A 13,498-nucleotide genomic window follows, 5' to 3' on the forward strand; every position below is an offset into this window, starting at 1 on the left:
CCAACCAACGCAGTGTAGCAGTAGGCAGTGTAGTAAGTAACAATGTAGACAGGAGGCACTGCTTAGGTGAACAGTGTGCGCTACGTGCCTGAACCTCCAGGGTATATACCCTATGTGGCTCTTTACACGCCTAAGCAGTGCCTCCCGCATCTGCACTGGCATTTTTAGCAGTGTAGTGTCCTGCTGCTAGAGCCTTTCCCCAGCTGTATGGAGCTACATGTGTAATGCCTGTACTTTACATGCTGCCGTAAGCACAGGCATCGCCTAACTCTATGGTGCTGTTTGGCAAAAACACATGAGAAAGGCCTCGTTTTAGTTCCACATCAGAACGAAACTGCAAGTTGAAACCTTGACATTTGTTGTGAACTGGAATTCTTGTTTTCCTGCCCTCTAAAATGGCAGATGTTTTCAGCGAGCTCCAGGAACTGTAATCCAGCATTGCAGTGACTGCTGAGCTATTAGGCTAAACCATTACTTAATTATTTAAACAGAAATATTGGTACAAAGTTGTTGTTTTTTTAAAATGCATTTGGAGTGCTAGTGTGGTGGGAAGTTATCATCTTTCAGCGTTCTGTGATTGATGGACAATGGCTACTCTATGCCCACCAGTAGACTTGGGGACTCCCTCTCTGCTCTCTTATAGCTGCTGGAGATCAATCTCTAAGCAGGAAGGGTGCCAGATGCCCCATCCACTGATCACTCCATACTCCATTATTGTCATTTGGTGGAATGGCTAGGTTTTAGAATAGGTTTTAGGATTGGGAGAGTGACAAGGAGGCAACGGACACCATGAAAACAACATAAGAAAATCCGTTAAAATAGGATTTTTTTCTAATTTTTTTTTAAGTACTATGATTCCTATCATCATGCATCAAATAGACCTTTATAAATGTTTAAACTTGCTATACATTTAAAAATGTATCTCCCTCGTTAATTATTAATTCAAACTACCTCCAGTTGTTATATCAGCACCTGTGTAATGCTGTTCGCTTTAGTTAAGGGCTGCCATAATTTCCATTACCAGCCCCTATTTAAGAGGATTTATAGCTTGGCTGTAAAAAACATGCTCTAGGCTGAAACTTGGTATATATAGTTTTAACCCTAGAGCATGGTTTTGTTTCAGTTGTTTTTTAAGCTACAGAAGGGGGTGGGGGGAAGAGGGGGGAGTGGTTAAATATTATAAAATTCACTAGTGCTGGACATACTTGTGGACTTGTATAAATTGAAACAATTTTTCTTTATTATTTATACAATAAAATTTTTCGAGAGTGTTGGTTTTTTTGCTTTTAGTATTTACATTTTTGTTTAATGGCCAAGATATTTAAATAACACTTTCAACATTCCATTAACCCTGTCATGTGGAAATCCAGATTTCCTCTGTTAAGAAATAATAAAAGGACATGCATTAGTTCTCAGTGATACAAGTAGGCTTTTTGGAGCTAAAGGGTTAATAGTGACCAAAACCCAGGCCACTTGAGCCCTGGACCTGAGATGAACTAATCTAGCAAAAGGCCCTGATCCTTTTCTCATTGAAGTCAGTGGGACTTTGTCCTTTGCTGCCTCTAGGAGCAGGTTCAGATTAAAAATGTCCGATAAGGCTCAATTTAAGAAGTATATTACTCTCACCCCTAGTGAAGACCCACTAAATCGACCGCCGATCACTCTCCCGTCGACTCCTGTACTCCACCGGATCGAGAAGTAAGGGGAGTCGACGGGAGAGCGTCTCCCGTCAATGCTGCATACTGTGGACCTTGTGGTAAGTAGATCTAAGCTACATCGATTTGAGTTACACCATTCACGTAACTCAAATTGCATAGCTTAGATCAACTTTTCCCTTTAGAGTAGACAAGGCCAAAGACTCTTAATTCAGGTACAATAGATAAAAAGTATGCCTAATACAAACATCATCATTGCGCTCATCTCCTTAGTATCTGAGCACTTCACAAATAATTACATAAAACTGACAAGACCCTTGGCAAGATAGAGCAGTATTATTTCCCCATTTACCAATGGCAAGACTAAGGCACAAAGCAATTTACTGACTTGTCCCTAATCTTACAGGAAGCCTGTGGCACAGTCAGAATAGTACAGAATTCAGCTTTTTTGACTCCTAACCCCATGCTCTTCCTACCCATTGATTGTTTAAAAGGTACTACTGTGCACACGCATTAGCCAGCCTAAAATGTCATAAAAGTATATTTTTAAAGAGGCTGAGCAGAAAGAACAACCCTTCATTTCTAGTTCTGTGGACTTTACCTCTAGAAGTTCATCCTCCAGTTGCAGTAGGCCAAGCGTAGCAATTGGACCATCTGGAGCAATTGAAGATATGTAGTGATGTCCATCAAATGTATCAAGTTCAACTCCTAATCTCAAAGTGTGGAGAGGCAATAGCTGCCAAAAAAATAAGCAGTGGCTATGTTTACAAACATGTATTTCTATATGTAACAAATGCATTTAAAACTTTCAATAACTGACCAATTCAGATTAAACTAGCTGCACATTAGCATGTTTAAATCCTAACTCTGACATAACTAGTGTTGCATCACACAAATTTTGCTAATTTTTCTATTCAATTAGATTGCTGTTTTTTCCTTGCACAGTCTGTCTTCTGGAAAAACGTACATCACTATCTTCTTCTCAATAATATCACCACAGTGATAAACTGGAAAAAAAACCAAAACCAAAACAGAGGAGAGGTGGATGTATAGGACCGCCCCCTAAAAATAGCACCGGACATCTATCCTCTGTCTAAAAGGGGTTACTCTCCACTAAAGGCATGTCCAAAGAGGAAGGTCCTACTACTGAAAGCTTCAAGGTAAAGGCACCTGTATTCCCCCTCCATGGTTAATCAAGGACACGCTCTTTAGGCTTACAGCTCCCAGTCATCACCTCTCTTAGGCAGAGAGGCATGTCCCACTCCCTCCTGATCAGGGATTTTAAGGCTACATAGCTCCTTGCCTTCCACTGTGATATGCCCAGCAAGCCAAATTGCCTAAAAAGGCTAGTGTCTGTGCTTTGCTTTCTCGCCGAGGGCTACAGACAGTTTACTGCCCAAAGTAGTAAGTTACCATACAACTTCTAAGCAACCACATTTATTCATAAGGTAAAAGCATTACAGAGAAAACATTAAAAATAATAAAAGTTCTTACACACATGCTAAAAAAATTTATGGGAGGTCACACCCAACTCCAGCCTAGAGCTCGGATAGGTTTTAGTCCTTCAAAACCAACCACTGGGTTTCCCCCTGGGTACTAGTTCATATCTGTCTTGTATCCAGAACCAAAATCCAGGCTGGGCAGATCTGCTATTTCTTTATACAGCTTGGCCCTTTGGTCTTGGCATTCTGTAACAGGTAATCAGCAGACAAGACCCTTGTCTCAGGGCATAGCTTCACAACTCTAGGTTTTTGCATAACCAGAGTTGGAGAATTTGTATTAACCTCTCCCGAGGTATTCCCCAGGAAATCCACTTAACACTTATTGTCCCAAAAGTCCATACTTGTCTTACATATTTTCAGTAGTCTTTTGAACTTCCAGGTTTTATGTCAGTCACATCTCTCCCCCTAGAGAGATGACATACAATTCCAGCCCACAATAGTACATAAACTTAATAAAGTTTAATCAAATCTGTCGCAGGATCACAATCACTATTTTAGAGGAAGCCAATAAAACCTAAATACACAATCAGTCATCATCTCATTTATTGATGACATTTGTATCTGTCTTTGGGGCAGGGAACATCTCTCTAAAGTATCTTTGGCAAATAGTTGCTATCACTTGTATCCATATTTCCACAAGGAATTTCACTGATTTTGAGCTGGCCATTTCCCTAGGGACAATCTTAATATCGTATTCCTCTCTAGTAAAACTCCACGTAGCAAATATCTGCGACCATTAGGAAAACTTTCTTAGCAGGCTAGCTGAGGCTCAATCCAGACAAGCTAGCAGGCTGTGAAGAAACAAAAGATAGCAGAGATAATATCTGTTCCCTTCATTCAGGAACTTTGCCTACCTTCTATCACTCAAGTTTACAACTTTGTGGTCTTGCTGGTACCCCAGCTGCTTCTGGACAGATGCCCATTTAGGCTCGGATACTGCAGTTAATGTGACTCCATACAGTAGTAAGAGTCCATACTTGCAAATCCCTTACAGCATTAGGACCTTACCTAACAAAAAAAGTTTCTTGTAGTCAGTGCGACACTCTGCTCCATAGTCTGCACTGGTTTCCAGGTATTATTCAAGGTGCCACTCTTGCCTCTCTCCAATTCCTATCCCAATAATTGGCATCAGCTAAAGCACTGAAGCCAGCAGCCCCCAGATTTAGAAGTAAGGGGCCCTAGATTCTTGAAAGTCATGCTACCCACTTGCCCGACAGAGTCTGAGGAGATTTAGGACACTCTGCATGGCCTATTTTCCTATGTGGGGTTTTTTGGTTTTGGGTTTTAATTCTTTCAGAAAAGGTGTGTGAAGGAATTCAGACCCAGTATACATGGGCAGCATTGGCAGCAAGTGGCAGTATTTCATAGAATCATAGAATATCAGGGTTGGAAGGGACCTCAGGAGGTCATCTAGTCCAACCCCCTGCTCAAAGCAGGAGAGATGAGCTAGAGCCAATGCTGGAACTCCCCTGTATTTCAGAAGTATTCATCTCTAAGGTTTTGGTTCATGCCCATCTCAAAAAAAAAAAAAAAAAAAAAGAGAAAATGAAATAAGATTCCATACCTTTGAGTATTTCTGGAGCTCAGCATCATCTGTAATTGGCACGTCTACACGAACCACCTAAAAATTGAACACCATGACAAATAATTACTACTAGTACACAAAACTTTATTGGAGTGCTGAATTATAGCAGAGGACTGATTATAAGAACAGCCGACAGTAAAATAAAGACAAGAAAATTATGCTTTTTAATTTTTATTGCACGTCTTGGTCCAGTTTGGCGCCTTAGAGTTATCACCACAAGGTATCAAAATCAGAGACTGGATCTAAATCCCACACTCAGTAATCAGCCCCTCACCTCAGAAGGACTTGGTGGCTGTTAAAGTGATCAGAAAGAGCTCAATCCTTCAAACTCCTAGTAGTCCTACTGATTTAAATGGAGCTGTGTGTGGCAGTAAGGACTGTGTAAGGGTTTGCATTACCAGGCTCAAACCCAACTGTGCGTCATGGTAACGTGAGGTATTCCAAAATGGAGGAGAGGCATATGCAAAGGAAAAAAACAAAGACTTTGAAAAAGGTGCTGGTCAACCATGACCTTCTATTATTCAGATGGGCCAAATTTTCACATTTTCACCGTCACAACCACATTTGCTACAATGGAAGGAAAATGTGGCCCCTGAGCTTCATGAACCAGCTTTACATCCCATACATATATTGGAAAATGGGATGGTGCTAAAGAAAGTAATGTCAGGCTCTGGCAGTGCAAGGATGGGGATATCTAGCAGTTGGCGTGAGTAACTAGATTTATTGAATCAAAACACAGCCTTATATGGACTTCAAAGTTCTTAAAGGAGCACTAATAGATTGCAGAGAAGGGAGCTCCTCAAGACACCTCTTAATGCTACTTTAAATCTTCCAACAAGACATTTGGAGTGATAGTTCTGCCAAACAGTAAAAATAAGAGAATCTCTGAATCAAGTGGACATGTATTGCAAAGATAAACAGTTTTGTTTTGTTTTTTTTAAGGACATCAGAAAAAGGATGCTGGCTTGAATATTTTATTTAAAAAACGCACTCAGTTAGCACAGTCTTAAAAAGCAGTAATGAATGCAAAAAAACCTGGTCATTCCCCCTGTGATGATTCATATTTAGAAATGTAATCAATCTCTTCCTTGAAAATTCTCTAATAAGAGGTGAAGGAAAATCTAATGGGCAGTTAGCACCACAAAGTTACCCCTAACTTGAACTACTTCCTTTTCTCCCAAATACAGCTGATAATCATTCTTCTCATAAAAATGTAAGATTCAGTGTGAAACATACGACTCATATCCTGAGCCTTTTCTAAGCATACAATAAAACAAACAGATCATTAAAACAATCATAAAAATGCCAAATATTTTAAGTGGCTGATATGTTACAAATTTAAAAATGAGGTTGATTTAAAAAGAAAAAAAAAACATTACTCACACTCACGCAATAGTACAGACATAAACAGAACAAAAATGTGTTAATTATAACATCCCTATATTTCATCCTTGAATGTTCAGGGAAAACAAAAAATGCTACTCTACTGATCTGTTCCAACCCCTGAACAGCTTGTAAAGTTAAGCTCACCTCGCTGTAATTTAAAGAAACATAAATGAGTGTACTTTATTGAAGGATAACATACCATGACTTCATAATCAGGTCCCAGCAGTTTTCCCCACTTGGATTTCAACTCCTTTTCTGGAGTGTCTGGGTCTCTTCCTAAAATATAAACATGAATGTTAAATTTACTAAACCCTGCCAAGTACATTTACTTCAATAAAGATGCAGCTTAAATAAAAGATTATGGGGAATGATCAGAAGAATAAAAATACATTAATTTGGGTCTATCAAGCAGTGCGAATCAGAATAGACTTTTGCAAGAAAACAATACAAATGTCAGCTACTGCTGAAGTGAAATTTATTCAGTTGAGAAGCATAAAAGGTGATGGTTGCATTGATGAGATGTGAGTTCTGTACTGTTTAATACCGTAAATAAATCATTCTTTCAGGTTGCAAAGCAAATTTCACATGGCTTTATAAACATGCTGTTTAAACATTCACCACTACAGAGCCGTGGTGCCCCCCTCCCACACAAACCCCTTTTGAGAAGTAAACACCTGACAAGACATTGCCGTTATCAAGGGACTACATCAGCACAATGCAGCGGCAGACTTTATTTATACATTTGGCAGGTATAAAGGCTTGTCTGGTTTAACTAGGCCAGTGAGTAACATGAGCTTTAATATAAGCTCCAGTTCTAAACCAGTCTTCCGTGGGAACTTGGCTATCTTGACATTTATATCTTTTCAGCTTTCTTACTTATGCAACCAAGGCAGTATTATAGTCATGTAAGACAATTTGACAGGGCTAGACAGCATAAAATGACTCGCTGCCCTGCATTTGACCTCATCCAGAAGCTCAGCACATATATAAAGTTCCTAGCCTAAATAATGTTGAGCTGGTAAGAGTCAAACTCTAAAGCAAAATTCCAAAGAGCAGCAGCAACTGGAGAATGAATTTACTGAAAACTATTTTTAAATGGCCATAATATTATCACAAGTCTCGACAAATCACAGAACACTTGGTATCACTGACATGTCATCTTACCGGAATCAGAATGCAAATCACAGCAGCCCTTTTCAGTCTTTAAGTGTGTGCATGTCATGTTGAATGTTTTGTTAAACTGTTAAACAAAATACCTTAGGAGTTGGAAGCCTAACTCGCATCAAAAGTCAGGAGGAATTGGGTACCTTTGAAAATCTCCCCCTTCATTTTTCAATATTAGAGGATAGAACTAACAAATCAGACTTGCAACACAATCCTCTTTACATCGCTTTATTACTTGGAATTGCAAGCTATTCAATTATTTCAGTAACAGTGGAAGAATCAAATAGCAACAGTTAAAAATGAAAGGCTCAGATTTATTTGCATTACAATGCAACACCCCAAGAGATCTGGTCTCTATGCTAATTATTTTTCCCTCCCAATGTTGAGCCTCATGTAGCTTTTGATCCCTACCAACCACTTTCTGTCACACCAGATAGCCAAGTTTACCTCAGCTGCCTAACCAGAATTTCTCTGTACAGAACCAAGCGGTTCAGATTCCAATTTGAAGTCTCCATTGTACATATATATCTGACCACAGACTCAAGAGATATAAGCACAGAAGGATTTCAGGTCAGATTTAGTCAGACCATTGTTTCTTTATTGAACTATATCAAGAATTAAGCCTCCAATAGATTCTTTAGAGGTAGGCTTCTACAGTTACACTACAGATTCATTGAAGAACACACTGTCTTTTTTAACTGGGTCTACATTGAAGTCTCCTGAATTCATGAAATATGGGATAAATATTGTTCTCTTTAAGTATTACGTTTAGGTTTCTGTCAATAGATGCTCTTCTTTGGCCCCACGTTGCTTCATTATCAGGTACAGACTGATCACCATGTTTACCTCCCAGCTGCTTCAAGCACGAACCATAATTCCACAAACACAAAAATATCCACTTACTATCGTGCATCTTTTATCAAACAAATGCCTACCCTTCCCAATGTGCATGGACATCCAGACTCTCCCTCCAACTCAGAGGAATACCAAGGAGTGTCAGAGTTCCTGCTCCAATCCACCCCCTAGGCCCCAAGCTGGGCTCCAGCATTCACCTGTGCCTCTGCTCTACTCCGTCCAGGTATTTTCCTATCCCAGTTCCAGTCATAAGAGGCTCAGCCCTCTGGCAGAGCCCCAACTAGTTTGCCATTTCCAGGGTTGTCAATGAATAAAGAGAATTAACACAAATGAACTCTTCCACAACTGTTATAAAAGCTCTTTTTCTTCAGGAGCCCTTGTCAAGTTGTGGCCCCCAACTAAGTTGGCAGGCAAATGCAGAAGAATAGTGCTCTCAAAAGGTGAATCAGGCCTTCCCATCCTTCAGGGTGGGAATACCAGGCTGTGGCCATCCAAGTTGCTCCTGTCTTCCATCACCCCTATCTCCACGAATGGAAGACTAAAGGTCTGTTCTCCTCCCTGTTCTGCCCTCAACTGAGGTGGGCTTCCCCATTTTGAGCTCCTCCCTCCATATCTGACACCTCTCACAGGTGTGGTGGGGTGGAGCCACCTGAGCCCACATCAGCTCATTAACCCTATAATGATGCCCAGTGTGGGGTTTGTATACCCCATCATACACCCTCCCCTTCAAGATGGCATCCGAGGAACCAGGCCAGCTGTCTATGCCCTCTGCCCCTCAGGAAAAAAAAAAAACAAAAAAAAACAAAAACACCTTTTGGTGAGCCTTTCCAGCTCTATGCTGTACTTGAAAGGCGTATGACTAGAGAGACAGGTACCAGCGCATAAGGCAGGGATTCATGTCTTTCATTGCAATTAACCACCTCAAAGGGGCACAATCAGTGTCCAGCTTCAATGGGTTTCCCAGAATGTAATATCAGAGAGAAACCACAGACCATTTCACCACCAGACTTTCTTTTTCTATCACAAAGCATGTTAGTTCCCGAGGGAATAGCTTGTGGCTAAAAAAATAGCATAGAATGTTTCTCTCCATTTACTTCTTGGGATATGATTGCCCCCAGGCCTACTTCTGACACACTGGTCTGCAAAATAAGTTCTTTCAAAAACAGAGCAGGCTGTTTTCTGTTTGGGATGAACTGGACAGGCTCTTTACACAAGTGGCCTTTCCATTTTTTGAATGCTTTTTTGCAGATGTAAGGCTATCAAACTTCCCAGGGACAGCTGTCCTTAATCAGGTCCATGAGGGATGCCGCTATCAAGGAAAACCCTGGCACAAACCAGCAGTAATAACCTGCGAGCCCTAAGCATCTCCAGACCTGTTTTTTGCGGTCGAGTTTGGGCAGCTTTTAAGGCCTGGACTTTGTCTACAGGGATTGGACTTGACCTTTCCCACAGGATATGCCAGTTAGATGATGTCATCCTTCCAATTTTACAAGTTGCTGGGTTTGTGGTTAGGCTGGCTTCCCACAGGGACTGGAGGACAGTGGCAACCAGTTGCAGGTGGGCCTCCCAGTCTCAGCCATAGATGACCACATCCTGTAAATAAACTGCATCATGTAAACCATCAGATCAGAGGACTTGGGTCATTGGAATGTCACTAGGGCCCCATGGAGGCCAAAGGGCATAGTCCTTAATGGATATAAACCAGAGCAGCAAAAGCAGTTTTCTCACATGATTCTGGTATGAGCCAGATCTGCTAGTATCCCTTGGTAAAATCAAATGCTGTACTATATTGAGTCTCACCCATCCGGATTAGTAGTTCATCCACCCGGGACATAGGATGTCTGTTGAATTTGGAGATCACATTAACTTTTCTAAAAATCTATACAGAAACTGGATCGTGCCATCCAGCTTAGGGTCCAGCAGAACTGGGCAACATCAGTCACTGTGGGATTCTTCAGTGATCTCTAGCTCCAACCTGGTGCAGAGCTCCTCTTTCACTGCATTCCACAGTTTTTTTGGGAAGTGGCAGGGAGTTCTCCCAGATGCTTTGTCCCAGCTCTATCTGGACATGATGTTGAACAAAGTGAGTTCATCCTGGCTGGGGTGAATCACCATCGGGAAGGCATTCAGAAGGTTTCTCACTTGACCCTTTGCTGTGGATGGAAGTTGTGCCCCCATCCGTATTGAGTCAGGGTCCAAGAATGTGGAGGTTTGGGGTCCCAATTCTGGCTCAGATGGATCAGAAGTGATAAACAAGCCCTCCCGGAGGTTAATTTGGTAGATCTGCATTGTCTTCCTCTTGTCTGATTTCATATTTAACAGGCCTCGCTTCATGTACTACTTAATATGGATCTTAACGCTTAGTGAGCAGCTTGGATGTTGTGCTAGGGAGCAAAAGTTCTTGGTCCCAGGTTTAAATACGCACATATCCATCTCTTTGTTAAAAGCTCACCATTGGCCCAGTTGAGCACTTAAAGAGATTCTCTTTGGTGAAGAAGGCCCCCAGGATTTCAAGCCCCTCCTAGAGCTTTAGTATGTACTGTACAACATTCTCTGTTCTAGGAGCCCACTCGTCCCACATCTCATGGACAAAGTCTAAGATACCCCAGGTTGTCTCTTATATAAGAGTTCAAACAGGAAAAATCTAGTAGATAACTGGGGTACCTCCCAACTGTCAAATAAAAAGGAGGGGGATCAGTTGATCCCAGTGTGTAGGGATGCAGTAATAAACTTCTTTAAACATCCTTTTCAGGTCTGGTTGAACCAATTAACCAAACCATCAGTCTGCAGGCGATTGATGCTCATTTGTAGGGTCTTTGTTTTTAATAGCTCACAAGCCTCCTTCAACAGATGGGACACAAAATTAGTGCCTCAGTTGGCTAGGATTTCTTTAGGCAACTGATGCGGGCAAAGACCATTAGCAGTTCTGCTGCAATAGTCTTTGCACTGGGGCAGTGCCATGGGACTGCTTTCAGATATCAGGTGGCATTATCAAGTCTAACCAGTATACATTTATATCCAGCTGCACTCTTTTCTAAGGGTCTGAGCAGATCCATCCTGATTCTCTCAAATGGGAGTGGGACGAGTGGGGCTTTGGCCACCCCTCTTTAGGCCCAATGAGCTGTCACTTGGGACACGAGCTACAGACGTCTTTGACCTCTTGTTGATTTCCAGGCCAGGAGAAGCAGCCTAGAATCCTGGCCACAGTCTCCTCATGCTGAGGTGGCCTGCAGCGGAGGCAGCATGAACCAGCCATATGAGCTTGCACTGATGAGACTGGGCAACGAGGAACTGCAATCAAACTTCACCAGCCGCTCAGTCTCTCTCCTGCTGATATAGTCGCTCAGCCCAGAGCGTAAATTGTGGGTACTGCTCTGCTCGATGTGGTCTATTACCTCTCTGTTGTCCACTGACAGCTGGTCATAGGCCTGGCTGAGGATCTCATCCTCCCTCTGATCTCTGGCCAAGTTGGTCCCTCTAGTTAGGATGCCCCCATCCTATTGGGGCACTGGCATCATTTCATCACTAAGCGGGGCTTCTGGGGGAGCATCCTCTTGTCCAGACACCCCAACTCCAGGGTGTAGCTCCTCACCTATAGCTAACAGTCAGGAACTGGATCTCCTGAGTTAGCCTCTCTGGGTAATCCAGGGCTATTTTAACTCCACTCAGTATCTCCTAGAAATACTCCCAATCTTGTCCTCAGATAATGGAGTATGTCAACATTGAGGCCAGCCGGGCTAACAGGGGCCTCATGTGTTCCCCTACAGTCAACTGCATCCTCACACTAGGATAGGGTTTAACCTCCCCATGGACACCTGGTAAGAAAATAATTCCCCCACCCCCATCTCAGGGTTCAGGATCAGGTGGTCCCAAACCAGGGTCCAACTACACCCAGAATCTACCCAAGTTGTCACCTCTGTCCTGATTATCCAGATAGGGACAGTTAGTTTAACCAGAGTTAGCTTACAAACTCATGGTCCCTTCTGGCTTTATAATATATGAATCTATGAACTCCCTTTTTCTGCTACAAAATTATGGCCTCAACCTGAAAAGCGCTGAACATCTGAAACTCCCAGTGGAGTCAGATATGCACTTCTATGACCACCATGAATGCTCACTCAACACCTCTCAGGATAGACTCTTAAATGTGTTCAGTTAACTGAAAATTAAGATCATTCCCCCACCCTCAAAACAATCCCGAAATTCACGTGTCCTCATTTGATTTTTTGGGGCTCAGTCCATTAAAGAGAACTTCCTGAAAATTTAAAAGATTTTGGATCTAGAGGTTTGGTTCAAGCATATTAATTCCAATGCCTTCACCCAGTACCATGAGATACCCTCCCCCTCCCCCTCCCCCCCCCCCATTTTTTGGTCACTTCTCTGGGTTGGTTTTTCATAGTTTGTGGCACATGCTATATTATCTATACTAGACAAGGCCTCAGAAATGGAATTGCTTCCCAGCAATGGTTTGCATTAGCAGTAACATTCTATATCTTCAGAACTTTACCTCTTTACTCTCTGCTTTCATGTAAAAAGAAAAGGAGTACTAGTGGCACCTTAGAGACTAACCAATTTATTTGAGCATGAGCTTTCGTGAGCTACAGCTCACTTCATCGGATGTAGCTTTTCTTCCCCATCGTACTAGTATTACTAGTTACTTACTAGGTTTCCTGGAATGCAACGCCTTTTTTGAGGTGTGTTTACACTACAGAGACTTTACAGGCATAGCTCTGTTGGTATAACCCCATAGAATAGACACAGCCTACACCGATGATAGGGGTTTTTCCCATTGGTGTAGGAACACCACCTCCCCGACCAAAGTTAGGTATGTTGACAGAAGCATTCTTCTGTCAACACAGCTGCTCCTACACTGGAGGTAGGTTGACATAACTATGTCGATCAAGGGTGCGTTTTTTTCAGACCTCCGACCAATGTAACTATGCCAGCCTAACTTTTAAGTATAGGCTAAGATCTGGATCCCTGGAACTTTCAAACGCTGACCTCTTTCTTTGTCTTGCAGATCTTCTCTTCCCCCCTTCTCATATGCTCACTATGTAGCGATGTGTCCTTCACTTTGTAACTGTTGGATTAAAGATTTCTCAAACAGCATAGCTTTTTGATTTCTCCAATAGCTTTTTCCTCCTTAATGTTACATGCTGTTCTCTATCCACGTTTGGATTCATAATTCTCTCCTCAGGTTTTATATACTGCTGCACTAAACAAGCAAGCACTCTCGTCCAGTCTTCACACTTACAGATGCAGCTGTAAGTTAATTGCCTCTCTAGTCTGCTAGCAGAAAGTTTAAGGCCCCGTGCACACTGTTTCCTGAACCATGTATCATGAGAGAGTTG

The 13,498-nt window shown here is 42.0% G+C and overlaps 1 protein-coding gene across 1 annotated transcript in view; it reads right to left on the reverse strand.

Annotated features, from left to right (window-relative positions):
* The window catches only part of PATJ (PATJ crumbs cell polarity complex component), a 207,377-nt gene that overhangs the window by 164,519 nt on the left and 29,360 nt on the right, over positions 1–13,498 (reverse strand). Inside the window, exons 13-15 of the mRNA XM_074961634.1 lie at positions 6,328–6,404; positions 4,722–4,778; positions 2,257–2,391 (exon numbers count right to left, since the gene is read on the reverse strand). Of these exons, the coding sequence (XP_074817735.1) occupies positions 2,257–2,391; positions 4,722–4,778; positions 6,328–6,404 (269 nt within the window). The remainder of the gene's footprint in view (positions 1–2,256; positions 2,392–4,721; positions 4,779–6,327; positions 6,405–13,498) is intronic.

The sequence above is a fragment of the Natator depressus genome, chromosome 8 (assembly GCF_965152275.1).
Source record: "Natator depressus isolate rNatDep1 chromosome 8, rNatDep2.hap1, whole genome shotgun sequence".
Lineage (NCBI taxonomy): Eukaryota > Metazoa > Chordata > Testudines > Cheloniidae > Natator > Natator depressus.